The sequence below is a fragment of the Acipenser ruthenus genome, chromosome 1 (genome assembly GCF_902713425.1).
Source record: "Acipenser ruthenus chromosome 1, fAciRut3.2 maternal haplotype, whole genome shotgun sequence".
In the NCBI taxonomy this organism is placed as follows: domain Eukaryota; kingdom Metazoa; phylum Chordata; class Actinopteri; order Acipenseriformes; family Acipenseridae; genus Acipenser; species Acipenser ruthenus.
Window position 1 is genome coordinate 22,244,624 of NC_081189.1, and position 25,142 is coordinate 22,269,765.

Genomic DNA, 25,142 nt, shown 5'->3' on the forward strand with positions numbered 1-25,142 from the left:
ACCTTCTTTCCTTTGCTGTCTTCCACAACTAAATCCTTATGGACGCAGCCATATTCTTATGGGGGTTTCTGTGTTTATGCATTTCTTTTACATTTTGACACAATTTTAAATTCAGTTTTAAAATTCCACAAGTGTGTAAATACTCCCTATGATTGAACTGTACTATAGCTTTAAATCTCGAGAGCAAGAACAATCCTCAGCTTCTAGTAATTGTAATCTTGTTTTAAATCTTGCGCGCGTATTACAATCCTCCACTAATGTAGGCATGTGCTGCCACTCAGTAGTTGGGGTGGGTTTAAAGCATTCAGAACGAATCAATGCGAGATACAAGTCAGGAAGGAGGGGCATTGCACAACTCCACTGGGAAAGTTGTAATCTACAGATACAACTTAATTAAACTGTATCGTAACTCCTACACTGGTAGATCTTTACTTTGTTAAGTGTGGCTTGATAGAAAACAGACCTGGGCGCCATCTGTAGGACATGCTGTTTGGTTCTTCATTCTAACATCGATAAATCCCCCCGGAGGTGGCATTTTCCCTGGAATGCTGTTGTAATATGGATGGTCTGTGGATTCCTCCTCCTCTTCCATCCATGCCTGTTCTTCTAACTTTAACATTCTGGATAAAAGCAAAATAAAAAATTAAAAATGACCCCTCTATCATACATTATTGAAACAGCAGAGTATGATTTGGCTGGACCTTGGACCTTCTTTAGTGGCATCTTACTGTATCACATAATAGTCTTTTTTTAACCCTCAGTGAAATATGATGCAACTTACAATGAATCTCTAAATGGAAGATTCAAGCATTATGGCTTCTCCATGTGAGTTTGGCACAATGTAATGCAAGAGTTACTGGCCTTTACTGCTTGACAAATATCAAGTGTTCACAATCAGTAAGAATCTAACCCTAAAAATGAAACCCTAAAAGAAATTAATTGATGACAATGAAGCAACACCATACTGCACTTTTTTGTGGGGCTACAACCTGTCGAAAAGTACTTGTTTGTAATGTTTTAAATCAACACCACCCACCTGTCCTGAAGTGTGGGGAGTTTGGAAGGACACTGCAGAAACTGCTTGAATCGAAGTTCAAACGCTTGCCCTATGGTACAAATTACATCCTGAGCCAAACCCTCACAGCATTCTAGAATATGGCACGCTGCAATAAATAAAGATGTGTTATAACATATGCATGTAGTAGTATTTTGTGATATAATGAAAACAAAATATGGCATTTTATTGGCCAGTCAATAGTTTAGGGTTAAAACTACATGCATAATATCCAGCAGAACCCCTCCCACCCCCTCGTAGTAGCAACGTATTACTATTATTATTTGTTTATTTAGCAGACGCCTTTATCCAAGGCGACTTACAGAGGCTAGGGTGTGTGAACTATGCATCAGCTGCAGAGTCACTTACAACTATGTCTCACCCGAAAGATGGAGCACAAGGAGGTTAAGTGACTTGCTCAGGGTCACACAATGAGTCAGTGGCTGCGGTGGGATTTGAACCGGGGACCTCCTGGTTACAAGCCCTTTTCTTTAACCACTGGACCACACAGCCTCATTGGTTCCTCTTCTGCTACTTCAACAGATGGAATATTTTTCAGCATGGGGAATACTGAAATATCTTGGGCTTTGAACTTCCAATATTCCATCAGTGTGTAGGCTAGGTTCACTTTGCCTATACAGACTTTGACAGATTGATGCATTGTTTTGTTTGTTTTACAATTTTCCACAGCAGCGACTTTACACAATTCCCCTAGCCTATGGGATGAACTTGACCGACGTCTAAGGCAATCCAAACCCTACTGTAACTGAAATATCCAATACATTATTGAGAGAGAGAGAGAGAGAGAGAGAGAGAGAGAGAGAGAGAGAGAGAGAGAGAGAGAGAGAAAATAAAATCCCTTCGATTCATATGTCTTACCTCTGCGATTTACAGGATCTTTTGCTACATAAGCAACATAGTCAGTCGTGTCCTGCATTAAGAAATATAAATACACTAAGACAATAACGTATACACCTTGCAACATTACTCAGCTATATTGGAACAAAGATTAATATTGTTATGATGTTTGGAAGTAGACAGACAGGTGGAACTGCAGGTATAGTAAAAAGTCAAGGTATCAAAGACACACATATGTAGGCAAAAGTTTATTATATTAAGAAAGGATGCAATTGTTTAAAACACGTAAATGCTAAATAAATACAAATCCTAAATGTTTTCATATTTTAATAAAATTAACTTTTTTTTTTAATAAGGATATCATTATTTCTTTCAATTAAGGTCATCATCATATATATGATGCTGATATATTGTACTTCATTCTATACCGTTATGTGAAGAGTAATGTACAACCTGAAATACTAGTCAAATATAAATTCTAAGGGGTCAAAAGTGGTTGATGGGTACCCCCTTTAATGTTAACCAACCTTTAACTAAAAAATGGTTTGTGCTGCGGACTTGTGGGAGGTGTCATTTTATTAGAAATCGCATGGCAAATCCAAAAAGATAAATTTAAAAGAAACCAAATGGAAGTTACACCTTAAAGTTTTTGGCCTTTGAAAACAACAAATCTCAATTATCAATCTAAACAATCTACCAATTGAAAAAATCTAAACCTAAACTGCCCCCCCCCCCCCAGGAAACCTGAATATACTGTATCTTCAGGTAACAAACATTTAATTTGAATCAGATGACATAAGTAAATGAATAAAACATCATCATAGTGGGGAAAAAAGTCAGCACCTTTTATTCCAGATGAACAATTACTTTTATGTGACATGGAGATGTTAATAGCTCTGCTATCATAGTAATGATGTTAATCAAGGTTTTGCACTCCAAGTCGAGCAGTTGCGGGCCGGTTCTGAACATTGCTGGTCTTTGAGGCTGTTGGGGCCTGGGGCGCAAGTTTGCCGCTGGTTTACGTACTGGAGGCGGTCGCTTGAGAAGCAGGCGAGCCAGCTCCTTAGTGGATTCCCACGTGCAGTGCGAGTGCTGCTGCAGCATCTCATCCACCGCGAGTTCAAACTGACCACTGACATTGACACACGGAGCAGGTTCTAGTTAAGCAGTACGCAGACACCTCTCTACGAGAGGGCGATAGGGAAGAGCGCTGAGCAGGAGTAAGGGATGCAGAGTGCTCTGTAGAGCTGCGGGATAGCCACTTCTCAAGCGTGCACTTGGAAATAGGGGCACAAAACTCGCAGAAGCTGTAATTAGCCAATACCTCCTTGGCATGCTCTGGAAGAGCACATGCCGTGCTTATCCTCAATAGGCTTTGCATGTCTCACAGGGATAGAACCCGGGTATGATGCAAGAAGCAAGCAATGCAGTGTACATATACTGTTGTACAGTTGTTGCCTCAAACTGCTTATAGATACCGATCGGGCAGGTCAAGACACGAGTGGGACCGGTTTGGTACCTGACCAGTGACTTGAGCACCTCGGTTGCGGGTTAGAACCAGATCGGTACCTGCAAGGTACCAGGTTGGTTCGTTACCGGTTTGGTGTATTTAACACTGGGTCGGTACTGGTTCAGGATCAGTGCGGTACTGGTTCTGAACCTGGTTGACACCAGCCTGGTTCAGTGGCTTTTGGACAGTGTAGGTACCGGTTCGTTGACTGTAGCACCGGATCGATCCCGGGTCGGTTCTGTGACTTTAGCAATGGGTCGGTACAGTACAGTCCCGGGTCAGTGACTTAAGCACCGAATTGGTACGGGTATGGTACTGGCCTGTGTGTAGAATCTGTAAAAGAACAGAAAAAACACACAAAAAGAAAATACTTTCTCAACAAAAATCAGTAATTAAATAATTACATAAATAATATAAAATGTCTTGTATGGTGCTAAAAAGCAAAAACGAGAATTAAAATAAGCTCCAGCTGGAGCTATGCAGCCTGGGAGGAGAGCACAAAGTCTGTCGACTTATGTTGCTGGATCCCTGGGAAGGAGTGACTCAAGCCGCTGGCTTCACGCGGGGCACAAGGCTGCAGCGGGACGTAACAAGCAACTGGCTGTAGTGCACACAATACACGTAATTAGTAAAACTATTACAATGATTAGTTTAAATATCACATATAATTTGTGTAAAAACACAACAAATGCAAAATATATACAGACAGAAGCAACAATGTACTTATCTGAACAAGGCTCTCCGATCAGGTCAGTCTTGAATGGAAAAATGGCGATGAGATTTGTGAGCGCAGTCTTGTTGTGCCCTCGAGGGCAGGCCATGACTGCGTCACTGGCTCAGACAGCAGCTTTGGCATATCATATTCAGGATTTGGGTCTTTAGCAAGTAAATACCCATATGTTAAGTAAATACCCATATGGTGTAAATCAGAGATGGTAGGTTGTAACTGGTTGGGTGATTTGTCACGGAATGGCCCATTAGTAAGTGTAGATAGAAAAGTATGCAATCTACAACACAAAGTAGCATAGGTATATATGTATAAATTGCTCAAGCTCTGTCAAGTTGGATGGGGACCGTTGGTGGACGCCAATTTTCAAGTCTTGCCACAGATTCTCAATCGGATTGAGGTCTGGGCTTTGACTGGGACATTCTAAGACATTCAGGTTCTTGTTTTTAAACCACTCCAGTGTAGCTTTGGCTGTGTGTTTAGGGTCATTGTCCTGCTGGAAGGTGAACCTCCGCCCCAATCCCAGGTCTCTTGCAGACTGAAACAGGTTTTCCTCTAGAATTTCCCTGTATTTGGCTCCATCCATCTTGCCCTCAATCCTGACCAGTTTCCCAGTCCCTGACGATGAAAAGCATCCCCATAACATGATGCTGCCACCACCATGCTTCACCGTGGGGATGGTGTTTTCAGGGTGATGAGCAGTGTTGGCTTTGCGCCACACATAGCTTTTTGTGCTAAGGCCAAAAAGTTCAATTTTGCTCTCATCAGACCAGAGAACCTTTTTCCACGTTTGCTGTGTCTCCCACATGTCTTTTGGCAAAATCCAAACAGGATTTGATATGGGTTTTTTTCAGCAATGGCTTTCTTCTCGCCACTCTTCCATAAAGCCCAGCTTTGTGGAGCGTCCGGGTTATAGTTGTCCCATGGACGGTTTCTCCCATCTCAGCTGTGGATCTCTCCAGCTCCTTCAGAGATACCATTGGCCTCTTGGTTGCTTCTCTGACTAATGCCCTCCTTACCTGGTCACTGAGTTTTGGTGGACGGCCTTCTCTAGGCAGAGTCGTGGTTGTGCCATATTCTTTCCATTTTTTAATAATGGATTTAACTGTGCTCCGGGGGATGTTGAAAGTTTGGGATATTTTTTTATAACCCAACCCTGATTGGTGCTTCTCCAGAACTTTATCCCGGACTTGTTTTGATAGCTCCTTGGTCTTCATGATGCTGTTTGTTTAGATATGCTCTCTAACAAACTCTGGGGCCTTCCAGAAACATTTAATCTGAGATCATGTGACACCTTAATTGCACACAGGTGGACTCCATTCAACTAATTATGTGACTTCTGAAAACAATTGGTTGCACCAGAGCTTATTTAGGGATGTCACAGCAAAAGGGGTGAGTACTTATGCAAATCAAGACTTTTCAGTTTTTTATTTGTAAATAATTTTGAAAAATATGTAGAATTTTTCCCCACTTCGACATTATGGACTATTTTGTGTAGATCAGTGACAAAAAATCCTAATTAAATCCATTTTAATTCCAGGTTGTAACACTACAAAATGTGGAAAAGTCCAAGGGGGGTGAATACTCATGCAAGGCACTGTACATCAATCACCATCTATCTATCAATCAAAATGTGTATGTCTGACAATTGTCAGATGTAGAAGATGTAGAATTTATGAAATGAAAAAGGCTACCAGGACACCAGGCCAAATCCCATTTCAGAATTTGTGGCTGTCTGTCATCAGCTCAAAAGCGAAGGAGTTTTATCACAGTCAATTGTAGCTCACTGAACAAGAGAGAGGAGCTGTTGTTTTTAACTGGATAAGATATACATCTATAGACCTGGGCTGCCTCCATTCATACTCAAGACAAACATACAGTTTAAGGTAATGTCTTACCGGATCACCACCAGATGCGAAGGAAATGGACTGCATATGGTGATTTGCTATAATCTGTTTGGATCAAAACCATAAACATGAAGCATCAATCACAAGTATTACTTTGCAGTAAAGAGCCTATAGAAAACACACCCAGGCATGTCAATCATCCAACATGAAACTATGTATTAAACTGTTGTACAGCTCTGTATTAAACTGTTGCATTTTTACAACCCTTACCCTTAACCCGTAGAAATCCACAGTGCCCTAAACTTACACCTATTGTCGCTGAACAAAGCTAAAGTATACAGAACAATTCCATGCAGTGAATTCTAGATACCCCAGAGTGCAAGGCTGATTAGGATGCCCCAAGTTCGATATGTTTTGAAATAATCCTCCTTTAGGAAATGTAGGTGCCAACATGCAGGAACTGCAGAATGTGAGATCTGTGTGGGCCCATGGCACACTATATAAAGTTACATAAATAATTAGATTTCCACGTCAAATCAATGAAAGCGTGTTTGTATGTTATTCAAAGTCTCTTTAGGTTTTATTTAGTTTTTTTTATTTGAACAATTAATCTTTGGTGATTATTCAAGCACAAAATATATAGAGGGTTCTCCATGTACACTAATTGAGTAGTGTAGACATTTACATGAATCAGGGATGCTAAATGACTCACAAGATCCCAATAGGGGTTGAATTTGTTATTTGTGGACATCACATGTGAAATTAACATTTGTATTGTGTCACTTAAATACAAATACGTTTTTTTCAACAGCAATCAAATCTTATTAAAAGGACATAAATCTGTTAAAATAATTTCAGTAGACCAGTACAGTTATGTATAACCATCATGTAAATAAAATGTTTGTCCTGTATAAATGATGCTAATATTATAGTAAAAAGCATGTTTGATTTTTGACATTTGTTCCAAAGCTATTAATGCATAACATTTTTGCTCATTGCAGATATCTCGTAGCTGCATGCTCTACTTCAGAAGGTAATATGAAAGAGGAAAAAGGAGACATTGAAAACATTCGGATAAGATTTAAAACCGTACTTCAGATGAGACGTAAAACCGAGGTACTATTGTAAAATTGTTCACCCCCAGTCTGTGTAAGTCATTTTGGATAAAAGCGTCTACTAAATGACTAATTCACAAGCAAGTCATTGGAAAAGCAAGAGTTAGTTCTGTGAGGTTTACAAGAATACAAACCCCCAGAAGCTCAACACTTTAGCCTCTCTTCTTAGAAATCAGTCACTGCTTTTCCTATGACTCATGGGGCGGAAGTGCAGTAATGAAATATCTGCAAGGAGCGATAAATAAATATCTGTTAATTAAAAAAAAAAAAAATTATATATATATTTATATATATATATATATATATATATATATATATATATATATATATATATATATATATATATATATATAAAAATAATCAAATACACCTTTCCAATTAAGTGTGCATATTTTTATATAGGGAAATGTGAAACCTTTGAATATACAGTGTATTGGAAAAATTAAATAATGTTGTTAGATCTATGTACAGATACGGATAGGCAGCACCCTGCTGCACACACTATTCAAGGACTGAGATCTATTTTGATTGCTATGACTACAATTTTGTTCGTGGCTCACTGGAAAGAGAACAACAGAAGGGGCAGACATGTTTTTTGTTCACATAAACCAGTTTTCATAAATTTATTGAGATAACTTGCTAATTTCTTAAGTGGTTAAGCATGTCTAAATATTGAATTTGGGTGTAAAAACAATGACAAAATAAATCCTTACAGAAAATAGAGCAAGTGAATCCCACCTGTTTAGAGTCTGGCGTCATCAAGTTCAGGCTACTGGTGGAGATGTTCAGAGTGATGCTCATCCCTGCAAACTGAAGGTTGCTCTTTCCCAGAATGCTTGACAGAGCTTTACTTGGTGGCTATAGTGTAAAATGTAATATTTAAAAGCGTCATGTTTAAAGTTAATATAGCACAGCAACATCTTGCATTTTTTTTACAGATAACTAAAACTACTGCATCCTCTTGTTTTTTATTGTTTCAAATCTTCTAATTCGTTTACACCAAATATTGTTCAGTTCAAGTGGTTAAAGTTTAGTATTGAACGTAAAAAATGTGACGACTTCCATGACAATAGCTGAGGGACAACGCATGTACAGTGGCTTTCAAAAGTATACACCACCCTTGGACTTTTCCACATTTTATTGTGTTACAACATGGAATCAAAATGGATTTAATTAGGAGTTTTTGCCACTGATCAACACAAAAAAAGTCCATAATGTCAAATTGAAAAATAAAATCTACAAATTGTTCTAAATTAATTACAAATACAAAACAGAAAATAATTGATTGCATAAGTATTCACCAGCTTTGCACATCTGGACACTGCAATTTTTGCCCATTCTTCTTTGCAAAATTGCTCAAGCTCCGTCAACCTTTGGTGAACAGCAATTTTCAACTCTTTCCACATATTCTCAATTGGATTGAGGTCCGGGCTTTGACTGGGCCAGTCCAGGACATTGACCTTTTTGTTTTTAAGCCACTCCAGTGTGGCTTTGGCTGTGTGTTTGGGGTCATTGTCCTGCTGGAAGATGAATCTTCTCCCAAGTCCCAGGTCTCTTGCAGACTTCAGCAGGTTTTCCTCCAGGATTTCTCTGTACTTTGCTGCATCCATTTTGCCCTCTATCTTCACGAGCTTTCCAGGCCTTGACGCAGAGAAGCATCCCCATAGCATGATGCTGCCACCACCATGCTTCTCGGTAGGGATGGTATTCTCAGGATGATGTGCGGTGTTAGGCTTGCGCCAAACATAGCGCTTAGCATTGAGGCCATAAAGCTCTATTTTGGTCTCAGACCATAGAATCTTCTTCCACTTGGTCTGAGTCTCCCACATGCCTTCTGGCAAACTCAAGCCGAGATTTGTTGTGAGTTTTTTTCAACAATGGCTTTCTTTTTGCCACTATCCCATAAAGGCCAGTTTTGTGAAGCACCCGGGCTATTGTTGCCGTATGCAGTGTCTCCCAGCTCAGCCATGGAAGACTGTAACTCCTTTAGAGTTGCCATAGGCCTCTTGGTGGCCTCCCTGACTAGTGCCCTTCTCGTCCGGATACTCAGTTTTTGAGGACGGCCTGTTCTAGACAGATTCACAGTTGTGCCATATTCTCTCCATTTCTTAATAATGGACTTTACTGTGCTCCGGGGGATAGTCAATGCCTTGGAAATGTTCTTATATCCTACCCCTGATTGGTGCTTTTGAAGAACCTTATTCCGGATTTGCTTTGAATGTTCCTTCGTCTTCATGATGTAGTTTTTGTTAGGAAATGTACTAACCAACTATGGGACCTCCCAGAGACAGGTGTATTTAACCTGAAATCATGTGAAACACCTTAATTGCACACAGGTAGACTCCATTCAACTAATTATGTGACTTCTAAAGACAATTGGTTGCACCAGAGCTTATTTAGGTGTGTCATAGCAAAGGGGGTGAATACTTATGCAAATCAATTATTTTCTATTTTCTATTTGTAATTAATTTAGAACAATTTGTAGATTTTATTTTTCACTTTGACATTATGGACTTTTTTGTGTTGATCAGTGGCAAAAACTCCTAATTAAATCCATTTTGATTCCATGTTGTAACACAATAAAATGTGGAAAAATCCAAGGGGGGTGAATACTTTTGAGAGCCACTGTATGTTTATTCTGTTAAACTACATACAGTACTGCAGCATACCCCAAATGTAACTGTTGTTCAACAAAAAGCACTGTTATAATAAGGCAAATAACTTCTATCCCACTATATTACCATTTACACAAAAATACTGGCAAAATGCAGTACATCAAGTACATTTACTGTAAATTATATTTTAGATTAGATTAGTGTCAAAAGAAAAGCAGCATACCTTTTTTTTACGAAATGCTCCTTTGGCACCTGGGACAGCTTCACAGACCCGACTAATAGCTTCACTGGAAAACATGTAAAATCAGAATTCATAATATACCTTTTTATACTAATTATTTTCTTGACAGATTAGTGAAATACAGTAAAAATGCTGGCACAGGGAATTAACCATTAAGGTGTTACATCCATCCCTGCCAATAATCACAGGTGGAATGTGGCCATTCTCCAATTAGGTAATTGTGCTAATTGGGAATGGCCACATGTATACAAAGAGAGAGAAACCCCTTGCTGGATGTGGTGTTAAGAGAAGAGAAGTCAGTGAAGGAGGCGCCCAGCCTGACTTCTGTAAGTGTTTATATTGTATCCTTGTTGGTTTTATAATTAACTCTTTATTTTGGCCCTTGTGCCCTGTTTGTTTGTTTGTTTGTTTGTTTGTTTGTTTGTTGTTCTGTTCATTAATAAAGAAAAGAGCTGCAATATACTAATTTAAATATTAAATATTTGGTGCGTCTTCTTTGCTGCGCGATCACTAGCATTGCAACACTGTTCAAATAAATAGTGGAAGATGAGTTGGGTTTGCTGCAGCAGAGGGTGCCTGAAGGATAACGTCTATACACACAAGGGTGCAAGAATCAAAATCACATTATTTTAGTTACATGTAAACTTCATCTGTACAACGCATTCTGTTCCATCTTCATTTTACCTGGTGGGGCATCATACAATAGCCCCTCGCTAAACCAGACATGTTTGTCTGACACACATACATTTATAGTGCTCAATGCATTTTAAATACATTTTAAAATTTTGAAATAACACAAATGTGTTTTGGGTAGGCTATACATTACATTATGTAAAAATATACAGTACATCTGTACAGTAGGCCTATACAGTACAGTAGTAAAATTAAATGAATACCTAGCACACTTCCTTTTTACTTTAGCCTGTAGGATACTGGAAACACAAAATAAACCATGCTGCTGCATTGTACACATTGGTGCACAATGCAAATAAAAGATTATATTTAATTGAAATTAAATGATTGGAGTGTGGAGTAGTGGTTAGGGCTCTGGATTCTTGACCGGAGGGTCGTGGGTTCAATCCCTGGTAGGGGACACTGCTGCTGTACCCTTGAGCAAGGTACTTTACCAAGATTGCTCCAGTAAAAACCCAACTGTATAAATGGGTAATTGTATGTAAAAAAATAATGTGATATGTTGTAACAATTGTAAGTCGCCCTGGATAAGGGCGTCTGCTAAGAAATAAATAATAATAATATTATTATTATTATTATTATTATTATTATTATTATTATTATTAACTTGGCCTTCTTAGTAGCCTAGACAATTAACACAAAACAGATCATGGCCCTATACAGATGCTCAGAATGAGCTGGAGCCGGAGCAGGTTGCAGCACATGTGTGCAGTCCACTGCTCCCAGCACGCTGGGAAAACCAGAAATGTCATAGAAATTTGTTTTCAAGGCTTGCAAGTACACCCTGCCTTTAGTGAAAATTAGGTACTTGGGTGTTCGCCTCAAAAATGCACAAGAAAGTGTACTGGGAAATGCCAGCAACAACTGTGACTGTTTTGCACTCCTCCACCCTATTTTTACTAATATATGCACAATGCCCATACAAGGTTGAACCGCAAAGAAAAACTGTTGCCGCAAAGCATTCCCTAAAAAGTCACTAACAGCATTGCACATGTTTAGTACATTTCACCATAGACTTCCGATTAGTTTGGAACTGGTTTGCGACTATCGCGACAGGCGCAACACTTTAGTACATCTAGCCCTAAGTGTTTTCTCTAAAACAGTAAAATCACTCATAAACATGTAATCCAAAATTTCAGTTAGTTACTATCATGTATAACCCAGGTTAAAGGTGTACTTGCTAACCTTTTAAACATTATTTTGCTTTAGTGTTATGTTTACTTTTCTACTGTTCATTGTGAACTTCTGCTCTTAACAACCTTGGAAGACTGTTAAGGAAGCTTATTAGACTTCAATTGTTCCACCAGCAGAGAATAGCAAAGCAGGCATACTGGCATGTTACAGCTAGACACAGTACTTTCATGTGCCATGAATAAGTGTGAGCATGAGCTTTTCAGCAACCACGCTAAGCTTCAAATACAACCAAGTTCACCCATATTTATTTTTTATTTACAAGATAACTCCATTGCTAATGCAACTGCAAACTTAACTACACAATGACTGAAATGAAACTGGAGAAGTGCACAGGAGATTTATTATTTCCTTAGCTAGAACCACTTTAAGGAGAAATTACTCTTTCAGTGATATTTAAATGAAAACAGATTTGTTTGCCTTCTTCTGAACATTTTATGAATTACAAAAATAGGGTAACACTGCATTATAATACATACTCTGAGATGATGATGATCAAAAGGTATCATTTAAATTGGGACTTACCTTGTAATTTGTGTTCTTGTGTTAAAGTCTAGCGATCTCATTGAGCGTAAAACTTCTATACATCCCAAATACTGCAAGAAAAGAAATATGTTAATCCTGCTGCATTTTACAATACCTTTTTACGTAATTACCTAAAATATACTTACAATTGACAATTCAGTTATAATAAATAAAGCAAATGTCTGAATACTGTTGGTATGCCATTTTGTTTACATTATATACACAAAGGAATGAATTTCAGCTACAGTGCTTTAAGCATTTAAGGTTAACCATGAATGTAACATGCAAAAAATAAAACCCATGTAATCCCCTATTAGTTGGGAAGAGGGTTTTTACGAAATACAAACTGATACCATAAACGGAGGGCACGTGCCTCCATGTATATTTTATTGTTAGGCCCTTACTGACCAGAAGGATTAAGTGAAATGTGGAAATGGAGTCACGCTGAGTTTGGTTTTGCAAAACTAAAATACCACTGTTCTGAAATTGTGTGGGCTCTTAAAGCTTTGCTGGCTAACCTGTTGTTTATCCAAGTCCAAAACACACATGTTTGATGAACTTGATTGCTGTAAGCTTCTTTAACAAACTTGAATCATTTTAAGCTTTATTTATTTTCAACTTTACCTACTGTAGATATTATAGTATGCTGTCTTGAGGGAGGTGATTTAATAGTTTACATAGCCAGAGAAAAAAGAGCCGCCTCAGTGAATGTGACTAAGCAGTGACTAGAAATGGCAACAGAGAAAATACAACATGCTGACATGACAAGAGGAAGATGTCGGTGCAAAAGGACCATTCATAATTTTACCTACATTTCAGATAACAAAAAAGCATCACATTTTTGTGTCTTTATGTAAAGTGTATGACAAAGTTCAAATATAAAATGCAAAGCAGACTGATACGTGAGTACATTTAAAAACCAAAAATCAACACTGCAGTGACAACATAATAATAATAATACAATATAATAATAATAATAATAATAATAATAATAATAATAATAATAATAATAATAATAAACGTATGTATAACTAAAAACAGTAATTCAGGAGAATCAAAAATATCATATAAGTTTAAATATATCCACCTTTTTAAAAAAAACAGGTTGCTTTGTGCTGTGTTATTGTTAAAGCTGTGAAAGCTAAATGGATAAAAAGGCATAACACATACAACTACCTTTATCCTTCACAGATGAGTGCAGTATTTTTCAGTAACCAGAACAAAAAAATCAATTGTTCTTTCAATAACATGTATGCGGTTATTTTTTCCTTCCATGTTACTTGCACTGTTTATACTGTGCGAGGGTTTGAGGAATGCTACTGTTTATGCAGTAGTACATGCTCTGTACAGTATGAGAACTTCATTTTTAATAGAAGTTAAATACTTTTTTGGAGGGGTTGTTTTAGAGTAGTGGTTTGGTATTAATCTGTAACCTGTTTCTTTCTCCCACCATTGTGAAGCTGTACTATATGTAGTGAAGTAATTACTTTACATAATTACAGTATGTTCACTGTGCATGCAACTTGTGCACATGGAGAATCGTTATTAAATTTTTATGCAACGTATATTAGAGACAACATCAATGTTTTATACAAATTGTGAACACTGGAGGCAAACATCAATATAGTATTCACCAGTTCAGCTACTGTAAATCTTTAAATATTTCCTGAAATCAGACCCAAAAGCTGTCTAGCCTTAATGGAATTTTTTGAAAGATGACTTCAGAATTTTAGCCCTAATGCACTATAGCCTGGTAGCTTTGCAAAATTAAGTTATTTTATGCATATAGTGCTTTCAATGTACCTGTGAATAGAATTTTACCTGTATGTAAAATAACCACTGATAATTTCATTATCAGTGGTTATTCTGGGCTTTACAATGCTTAGCTATGCTTTATTACACTTTTACTGTGGTACACTTTTATAATAACTTCTGGGTCTAAGGTCTGCTTTTCATGCTTTCCTTTCATTAAGCATTATAATACCTGCTAGCCTACTCAGCTTGCCAAAAAAACTACCTGTGCTTTTATTCTCACACTTAAAAAAATAAAAAAATAAATAAATCCTTTGTTCATAAAAATCAAATGCACAGAGTTAAAAATGTGTGATGCTATTTATTTTATTTTAGTGCAGCACAAGCAGCTCAAGATTTTGTGCTGAAGTACACAAAAAAAAGAGAAATCACACGTTTCAGTGAACTTTCAACTGCTAACTCCACCTGCTTCATAATATTATCATAAAGAGTGGTTTGGCATGCAAGCCAAAAAACAAAAAAAGCAAAACACAATTACGTCAGCCAAAAACATAGTTTTCCTGAAACTCCCTGGCAGCCAACGTAACACAGGTAGAACTGAGCAAATCTGACTGCATGCTTTGTTTTAGTTAAAACTCGAGCAGCTTGATTTTCAATGTACTGAAGATGGGCTGACTAACACATTTGTAGTAGAACCAGCAAATAAGGTAATGCAATAATGACAACGGCATGGATCACACATAGAAAGACAATTTCAAGACAAGCAAAATACAATAAAATAAACCTTGGTAATACTGTGAACCGGGCCTTAGAAATAATATCTTGATATAAATATAAATAATAATAATAATAATAATAATAATAATAATAATAATAATAATAATAATAATAATAATAATAATAATAATAATAATAATAAAATCCAAATTTCAGACCAGCTATTTAGCTGATCTCATGTCTTCCAAGAGCCGTGTTAAAAGGAGGGATATTTATTAAGCGGTGCCAAGAACCAAAAAAGCATACTTATCAGAACAAGCCTATAGCATTGGGAGTCTCCAGCACTGACCTGGAAACCTTCTTTATGAAGGCAAATAATTTAACCCAAGAGTAACATGTAACCGACAAAAGGGTCTTGTATAAAACCCTGAGGAACACCAAAGGAAATTGTGACAGAGAAAAACAAATACTGTTTGTCAAATATTATTTGATCCAACAGACAGCAATGGCAGATATTCCTATGAATCTCTCAACAATCATACATAACACAGTTAATAGGAAATTAAGCAGATAATAAATGTAGTATTAAGACAATATAGATGTAGCCTATGTTTTCTCGTTATATGTAATGTTAATTTTTTTAATCATTTGCCTTACCCCAGTTTCACTGAAATTTAGCGTCAGTGCTCAGAAACACAGAACAATGCTGACTGAACAGGTGCTAAATTCCTACATTAAGGTTATTGACAAGGTAAATGAACTACAGTATAGGTTACACAAATTATTTTTCAAATAAATCACTTATATTGTTACGACCTTAGCTTTGTTTGCAGAATTACTCGGTTGTGCTAATGAAAATGGCGGTTATTAAAATAAATAACAGAACAACATATATTTCTGGTAGTGTTCTTAGCTCCTGTGAAAAGACAAGTGTTATTTTATCAACCCGATTTTATATTAGATCACCATGATTCATCTAATTAATATTTTAAGCGACATGTACTGTAACAAAATGAGCACACATAAATACATGTAATTTTAAGATGCATATATAATCTACTGTTGATCTAAAATGTTTAACATACAGAATACATTACACATGTTAAAATAAAATAAGGAAGTATTATGCTTTTGATTTGAAAAACATTATACAGACGAATGTATCCTGTATGACATAGCTCAAACATAGTTCCAATTCTTTACAGTAAAATAAAAACTAGCAGAAAAAAATAAAATCCTAAATCGGCCATCAGTTTGTGATGCTGCTGTGCCCAAGATGGCATGTAGTTATTACAGTGTTTCACAACAGCCGCAGTGTGACTACAGTACATTAAATAGAAAAGCACTATTTGTTGAAGTGAAGAATAAAAAAAAAGTACATGGTCTGGAATGCCTTTTTCATCACTTACACAAAATATTTATATTAAAACCAAATAAATGCATATTGGTACCGTAATAAAAAAAAACAGCATAGTTAACAAGATACAACAGATAATGTACTAAACTATGTGCAAATAAAAAAATAATAATCTAGCGTTGATTGTACAAACTCAGCTTCACATACACACAATTGTACAATGCTCATGACAAATGGCTGTAGTGACTGTCAATTACCATTTGTCTCATTTAACTAATGGTGCACAGAGTATATGGCAAGGCACATGGCACTAATTAAAAACGCTGGAAGCGAATCACGCACTGAACTCAACATACAGCTGCAAGGTATCTCAGAAATGCTTTTCTGCAATATAGTACATATTCAATGTATTGACTGGATGCTTCAAATGCACTGTAGCTCTGGCGCTACAGTAACTGTGTTTAATGGTGTGGGAACTATACTCGAGGCACTGCCTTTCTTTATGTAAGGGTTGCCATTGAAAATGTAGGTTGTTAAGGAAGACGAGCTCTGACAGGATGAGAACCTAGCTTTATCTGAGCATTTGTAATTTACATTTAAAAATGAGTGGTTTGCTTTTGTGTGTTGGAAATGTAATTGAAAGAAAATAAATGTGCAAATGTAAGCATTTTACAAACTGTAGGCTATTAAGCAATACTGCAGACTCACTTACATTTGTATTATTCAGATAAACAAAGCATGTGAATTAGGATGTCCGCTGCCATTGATCATTTATTTCACATTGTCCTGGAGCTGAAAAATGTTGCGATTCACCGTTTAAGCCAAGATACTATTTCTTCATTATGTTTATATGAAATGTCCAATTCAGTCACAAAATAAATGTCCCCTTTAAAAATAAGAGCTATTTTTAAACAGACAACATGATAACAAAACGCTGTATATTACTGAAACAGGAAAGCGAATGGCTACATGGTGCTTAATACAGTAGCACAGCAACAGACTTTTTAAAATTCTTAAGATACAGTTCTTCACATTTTGTAATTCTAAGCTCACAATAAGTTATTCTTTGTTTATATATTTAATAACATTGTGTTTTCATAGGCGTGATAGATATTAAAGTGTACTGTATATTGTCTTGAAAAATTTCAACTTCAGTGAAAATACAGACCCGCCACATCTGGGATCTTTCTCTCTGCATTTTCTTAGAAATAGGAAGGTAGTCAGATAAATAACATTATATACAGCTTAAATCTATCTATGCATAAAGATGTATTATAAATATCAAGCAAAATATTCAGAGTTCTTACAAAACGATTAATGGAGCAAAGAAAATGTTGTATATTTTTCTTTTTTTCTATTGCCTCTTCTGTGTGAAAAAGGGGGCCCCCAGCTAGTGAAAGGAAATATTGATACCATATACATCTGCAGTACATAGGTATCTGCTGTCCATGGTCATATTTCCATGGAACAATATACATGGGAAATGTAAAAAAAAAAAGTAAAAAAAAAATAAAATTATATATTATATATAATATATATATTATATATAATATATATATATATATATATTTTTTTTAATATATATATATATATATATATATATATATATATATATATATATATATATATATATATATATATATATATATATATATATAAATATATATGTGTGTGTGTGTGTGTAAAATATTCCTGAATGCAAGAAGCAGAATGAATGATGAACAGAAATTAAAGGGTTAAGTATTTATTTTCCCCAAAACAGGCAGACTAGACTGAACCCATGTTCTATTGTTGACCCCCTCAGCTTCCTAAATTATTTAAATGCCATTTTTTAACAACAAAGGGCATGCAGCCTTAGTCCCCTTTTGATTTTTATAATAATGAAACCATTTTCATTGGGGGGGAAAAGAGAGAATGGAACAGAACAGAACAGAACAGAAACAGACCAACCTTTACAATGTACGTCACGCCAGGTCCTAGGATCTTCTCATTCGAGTGCAGCCATCCTCTGGAGGGTTTATTGACAACACTGCCACTCTGATTCCAATCTTCGCCTCCCAGGTGCATTTCCTCTAACTTGGTCTTTTTCCCCGTGCTCATTTTGCTCAGGTCCTGCTGTGAACACAGAGGGGTAGAGGCAGGGTTACATGTGTTGTCTACAGCACCTGCTGTTGTGCTCGGAGTACTTGAGCTGCCTTGCAGCTTGGAGACAGCAAGGTCTTTCACTGCAGAGGAGAGGTTTTTGATGCCCGAAAGGCTGCCTGTGCCGGAGAATTTCAAGTGGGACACTTTGTGGATGAGGGTGCAGAGGGTGGTGGGTGCATCCTCCTGGTCGGCATGTAGAACCTCAGCCGAGGTCGGGTAGGGGGGTGCAGCGGAGGTCTCGGGGGCAGCTGAGACCTTAGTCTTCATGGAAAGACTGTGGAGAAGCTCATCAACGGATGTCACTGACTCATTCCTGAAGCGGTTGTATTTGGTACGGTGAAGCATGCCCTTCTATCAGGTTTCCTGCATATGTACTGGCAGATCCGATGCCAACCTACAGAGCGGCTGCTCTAACATAGCAGATGCCTCACATCAGCAGCAAGCACTGGGAGGTGACTTTTTGTAGAACCACGGATGAAATTCAAAGAGGCGACACAAAAGAAAAGGAAAAAGAGAATCCACAAAAAAAAGAGAAAGGGAGAAAAAGAAATGTAAAAAAACAGCAAGGATGCTTCCACGGCTGGTGTCCAGACGGAAATGTAGAACAGTATTCTGTGACAGAGATCTCTGGTCCTGCTAGAGCTGCCAAGCCGCTCACAGCTAAAGCATGAGTCACACAACTGAGAAGACCCTTTTCAACAAAAGGCTCACTGAACACTGCAAATCACTTCCTGTAGCAAAAAAAAAAAAAAAATCCACCCACTTACAGCACACTAGAACCAATCAATTCTCAAATTTTCCTTTCCAATCTTCCAGGACTGATATTTCCTTTTTACTGCAGGAATGCTTTTTTTTCACAGAAAGTAAAAAAGCTCTAATCATCAGCAAATTATTTTTCATCAGAATTATTCCATTTGCTTGCTTTTACATTACAGTGCAATTCTGTCTTGCAGATCCAGCTGCCTGTGAACATCTTTTGCACTGCACCACACAGCTGTGATATAGATGCTTAAATCCCTGCATATGCCCTGAAGGATTAAATGACATGATAAACCAGAGGCTGGAAAAAATATATCTAAAACAGTATAATCTATATAAAACAGTAATCTTTTACGGTATCATTTTATACAAAAAAAATCTATATTTTTTTTAACAATGTGTTAGATTGCATGGCCAAGTAATAGTGAAATATGCTCCTACAAAAACTGAACCATATCTATTGTTAATTTTATACATTTTGAATAACTATATTTAAAAAAAACAAAAACAAACACACACACACACATGCTCAATAAGCTGGTTTACTGTTTTTCTGCAAGGTAAAGGGAACATTGAGCACATTGCTGAGCTGCAAATAAAAACATTTATTGGGTTATTTTTATTTCATGACGACTTCCCATTGGCAGAATAATTTACACTTGTTAATACCGTAAATGTATTTTAGGAGTCATAATTTGAGCTCAGTGAATCTAAATGAATGCCTACTGATGTTATTAGGAGTCATTTAGATTAAATAGCCACTGATCTAGTTTCTCTTCATTTATTTTAAATTACCAGTAATACTGTATGTTTCATGTAACTGCTTCCCGTTATATTCCAAAGTCAATATTTACAGCCATTTTCAGTAACAAAACAAAAAACAGAAGCTCATTTCTTTAATTCATGTGTTTAAAAAAAAAACTCCAGCATTTAATTATCCTGCTGAACAAAAAAACAACAACACACAAACACAAAAAAAGCCCAATGAACACACATGCTTAAAATAGAAAACAAATTATAATTTCATAGGACATTATACAGTCTATATTTAGATCCCACGATTAATGAAAATTTCCAGAGGAAAGGGTCTCTGGTGATCGACAGTCATTCATAAGAGCTCACTAATCCTGCCTCAGCTTTCGCACTGCAGTATTTTATATTATCTTGTCAAAAGCTTGCCTGACTACAAATAGCACGATCAGACCTTATATAGCAGAAAGGAAGAAATATATATATAAGCATACAATAAAAGATGTAAGACATGACATATAAGCAGCAGAGAGAACAACATTAAAATGTGAATGAAAATATTGTTTTTTTATGTGAATGAAATGGCTGGCTCGCATACCAATGTTTCTGTGAATGAAGCAGGGCCTTGCAGCCTCTGCAAGGCAATCCCTTGGGTGCAAATGGTTTTATCCAATAAGAAAGGACCTGGATGAGTCATTCAGGGAAGGCTAGCAGAGTAGTGGAAGAATCCATTTCTCATACAGGTGAATACATTTTCTACCAAATTAAATAAAAAATATATAGATTTTGAGTGTTTCTCGAAGATAATTTCTTTTTCACCACATATTACATTTTAACAACCTCAGCATTGGAAGCAGCAGTAAGCAGCAGGTTAGTGTCATTAATGTGATCAATGTATTTCACCAATGCATCTCTAATTTCACTGATTCATTCATATGAAGAATAGCAAATTGAATATACAGATTCTTTGTTTGGCTCCCTGAGTGCTCTGAATGTCAATTGACATACTGAAAAATTACAGCAGATTTGTCCTAGTTAATGATATTCATAATTTCTGAAATACTGAAATATTTAACCACTGCATGCTGCCTGCTAAATTATTTTCCAACCCTGTACAAAAGGCAGAGCAGAATGTTGTTCTAAATGAACCAAATACATATTTCACTAAAATCTAATCTTAACCCGGTAAAGTTGGAAAAAAAAAAATATATATAAATTAACACCTTAATGTCAAACCTAATTGCATGTCCAGAACCCCAAAAATGGCATTTTATAAATAAAACAAAAACTTTGTCATAATGTAAAGGCATGGCAAACCTGATCGAACGGTTTGTATTCATGTGAAAAAGATTGAATTTTACCTAGGGAATCTTACGTACCAAGTATGAAGCCAATACTGTATCTCAAAGCACTAGGGGGGCAAATATTCAAAGGTCTTGAGAATTTTCTCATCTTTCTCGCAACTCTGCTTGCGCTGCAAATGTTTTGCGTAAAATCAAAAGTGAAATCTAAAAGAGCTGCAGAGAAACTGCAATTATCGCAGCGCTGCAGCTATGAAAGTTAAAAATTTCATTAAATGTTTTGCTCTCAAATGCGTTTTCTTACCACTCAACACAGTTTTATCCATTCTGCAAGTTCTTGCTTGCGCTAAACAGAGACAGTCCACTGCCAGGGACATTTCATTACTTTACCAATTACATGCCATAAAGATGACGCTGGCTGCGAAAGAAGGACTGCGACTCTATTGTCGTTTTTTTATACACAAATAAAATAAGCTTACTTGATTTGAAAAACGTCTTGAAAGATACAAGCAAATTAGTTTGATTGAATGAGTAGTACACAACAAGCTTCAATATGAAAGCTGAACATTAATTTAAAAAAACAACAAGTTTTTAATGAAAACATATATTGTAGCCTACTTCACTAGTGACAACTGGCTTGTTATTTTTAAGTACCACTGCTTCCGATTATACTACTGCTTTACAACAGGAACAACATGTTATTTAGGGTTAGTGTTGAACTTAAACGCATTCATGCCTGCCTGTACCCCTACCCCCACACAGGAACATTGCCTGCTAACGTCCCCTATTCAAAAAAATATATAAAACCAATAACGGTCTGGTTCCTTTTTTCAATGAATAGAATTTAATTAATGCAGAATAAAAACAAACCTAGCCTAAACAAAATTGTATTTATTTATTTATTTATAAATGTATTTATATATTGCAATCTCCACAAACTGTGGGTTCTGTTGCATTCACAGCACTGAAAATGTTAGATATAGCTAGATATTACTACATCGAAGACCATGGGTCAAACCAATGTTTGTGTAGGGTGCGTGTATGGTTTTTTTTGTTTGTTTTATTTTTATCAATGTCGGCCTTCTGGAGTCATCTGAATGTCTTTCCACTTTTTATTTCATTTTAAACCGTTTAAATGCCAAACCTTAACAAAACATAGAATAATAGTGCATATACACAGAGCAAAAAAAGTGGACGGGCAAAATACATAGTTGTTTTTTGTGGGTTGTAGTAGTATATAGAGGGAGTCAGAGAAAAAATGACACCAAACTTAGGTGCTTCTTTCATTTGTTTGGTGTGCAAGGTAATCAAACATGCAATCTTCAGGTGTGAAAAAGTTATTGCCCCCCCCCCCCCCCCACCTAGTTAACTCAACCCAATTATAGGGATAATTAGGGTCAGCTGTTTGAGTACTTTGGTTAACAACCAGGCCTGATTTGGGCCAGCCCTGCCCAATATAAATCTGACTAACTTTGGCCCTTACCATCAGAGTGAAGTTGTCAGCACACATGTTCTAGAGGCACATCATGTCACAAACAAAATAAATTCCTGAAGACCTCCGGAAAAAAGTTGTTGATGCCTATCAGTCTGGAAAGGGTTACAAAGCCATTTCTAATGCTCTGGGGCTCCACCGAACCACAGGCAAAGCCATATTGTCCAAATGAAGAAAGTTTGGGACAGTAGTGAATCTTCCCAGGAGTGGCAGTCCTGCCAAAATCTCTCCAAGAGCAAGGCGTAAAATCGACCAGGAAGTCACAAAGAACAACATCCAGGGATCTGCAGGCCTCTCTCGCCTCGGCGAAGGTCAGTGTTCATGACTCCACCATCAGAAAGACACTGGGCAAAAATGGGATTCATGGCAGAGTAGCAAGGCGGAAACCATTGCTCACTAAGGAGAACATGAATGCTCGTCTCAAGTTTGCCAAAAAGCACCTGAATGATCCTCAAGAGTTCTGGAACAATGTTCTATGGACAGATGAGTCAAAAGTGGAACTTTTTGGCTGACATGGGTCCCGTTATGTCTGGCAAAAACCAAACACTGCATTCCACAGTAAGAACCTCATACCAACGGTCAAGCATGGTGGTGGTAGTGTCATGGTTGGGGGATGCTTTGCTGCATCAGGACCTGGACGCCTTGCCATCATTGAAGGAACTATGAATTCTACTCTGTATCAGAGAATTCTACAGGAGAATGTCAGGCCATCCGTCCATGAGCTAAAGCTGAAGCGCAGCTCTGTCCGTGAGCTAAAGCTGAAGCGCAGCTCTGTCCATGAGCTAAAGCTGAAGCGCAGCTCTGTCCATGAGCTAAAGCTGAAGCGCAGCTCTGTCCATGAGCTAAAGCTGAAGCGCAGCTCTGTCCATGAGCTAAAGCTGAAGCGCAGCTCTGTCCATGAGCTAAAGCTGAAGCGCAGCTCTGTCCATGAGCTAAAGCTGAAGCGCAGCTCTGTCCATGAGCTAAAGCTGAAGCGCAGCTCTGTCCGTGAGCTAAAGCTGAAGCGCAGAACAAGAAATGTAAAGTTTTGGAATGGCCTAGTCAAAGTCCAGACCTAAACCCCATTGAGATGTTGTGGCAGAACCTGAAACGAGCAGTTCATGCTCGAAAACCCACAAATGTCATTGAGTTGAAGCAGTTCTGCATGGAGGAGTGGGCCAAAATTCCTCCACAGCGCTGTGAGAGACTAATCAATAACTACAGGAAGCGTTTGGTTGCAGTTATTGCTGCTAAAGCTGTAACCAGTTATTGAGTCTAAGGGGGCGATTACTTTTTCACCAGGGGCATTGGGTGTTGCATAACTTTCTTTAATAAATAAATGAAATATGTATCAAATTTTTGTGTTATTTGTTCACTCAGGGTCCCTTTTATCTAATTTTAGGTTTTGGTTGAAGACCTGATAACATTCAGTGTCAAAAATATGCAAAAATGCAGAAAATCAGACAGAGGGCAAATACTTTTTCACGGCACTAATATATATATATATATATGTATAATACCTGACTAACACTAGTACGTACAATACTCTCGAGTAAACATGTTATGATTTTGAATGTGCTCCTCTTAAGAACGGTATTATTGTCCTTGCTTGTGCCCCGGCACCTGTTTCTTTACAAATTAAGCACTGGTAATTAGTATTGTTTAAAATAAACCAAAGATAAATTAAATGTAGGAGTTGGAAATAAACCAAAATGTTTATTGGTTATTATGTTTAACCCAAGTATAAATCGACTAAGGACTTCTTCAGTAGACAAGTCAAGGAATGTTATACGTTGTCTGTACTGCGCGATATTTCCTCATTTTCTGTTGCTCTGTTAGCATTTGCAAATATAGCGGTCTAAAAGCCATGTTCACTCTTTAACTAGAAACAGAGATTGTCCTGAAATACTCCCTGCGAAAGTGTAACCAGTCTTAAGAGATTTCCATGCAACATAGTGATTTGCGAGCAAATTAGCTTTTGAATTTTAGCTCGTGGTGGTGAACTTGTGGGATTATTCATGATACCTCCCCCAAATTTGAGGGAAAAGCACTTGCGAGAGAACAACTCACAAACCCATTTTTTCCAACGCAGCAACTATTTTGAATCTCACTCAAAAGCACAACTTTTTTTCGCAAAAAGGAAAAAAAGGAAAAAAAATCTCTACAACTCCCCTTGGAACACACACAGGGCATTTGCATATTTGGCACTAGGTCTTTTATTATCTGGAAACCAAAGTTACATGACCACAATATGGCAGTCATCATAGGTCACAGGTCAAAGTGCAAGGCACCATTAGATTTCCTCAGAGGAGTTTTCATAACACTGAAAATATGAAGTTGGCATCTTAAACGGTTTGTAGCATATTCGTATTGTAGATGGTGTCGAGTTTGTTCCCCACAAGGACATTTTATTAAAAACTCATGTAACACTAACATTTTAAAATCACAGGTTCAAAGCTGCTTAAAACACCTGCTTTGCCTTATTAGTTGTGCTAGAATCTTGAAGCCAAATAC

At 37.1% G+C, this 25,142-nt stretch overlaps 1 protein-coding gene across 5 annotated transcripts in view; it reads right to left on the reverse strand.

Annotated features, from left to right (window-relative positions):
- LOC117409208 (SHC-transforming protein 3) overlaps positions 1–25,142 on the reverse strand; it is a 46,657-nt gene that overhangs the window by 9,352 nt on the left and 12,163 nt on the right. The window contains exons 3-10 of one of the 5 annotated variants that reach the window (XM_059022072.1): positions 18,153–18,317; positions 12,377–12,447; positions 9,950–10,013; positions 7,850–7,969; positions 6,048–6,101; positions 1,934–1,985; positions 1,037–1,163; positions 464–620 (exon numbers count right to left, since the gene is read on the reverse strand). In XM_059022072.1, coding sequence (XP_058878055.1) covers positions 464–620; positions 1,037–1,163; positions 1,934–1,985; positions 6,048–6,101; positions 7,850–7,969; positions 9,950–10,013; positions 12,377–12,447; positions 18,153–18,302 — 795 coding nt within the window. In that variant the 5' untranslated portion in view covers positions 18,303–18,317. Of the gene's footprint in view, positions 1–463; positions 621–1,036; positions 1,164–1,933; positions 1,986–6,047; positions 6,102–7,849; positions 7,970–9,949; positions 10,014–12,376; positions 12,448–18,152; positions 19,031–25,142 lie in introns of those variants that run through there. The other 4 variants (XM_059022075.1, XM_059022067.1, XM_059022061.1 and 1 more) reach the window with 4 other exon arrangements.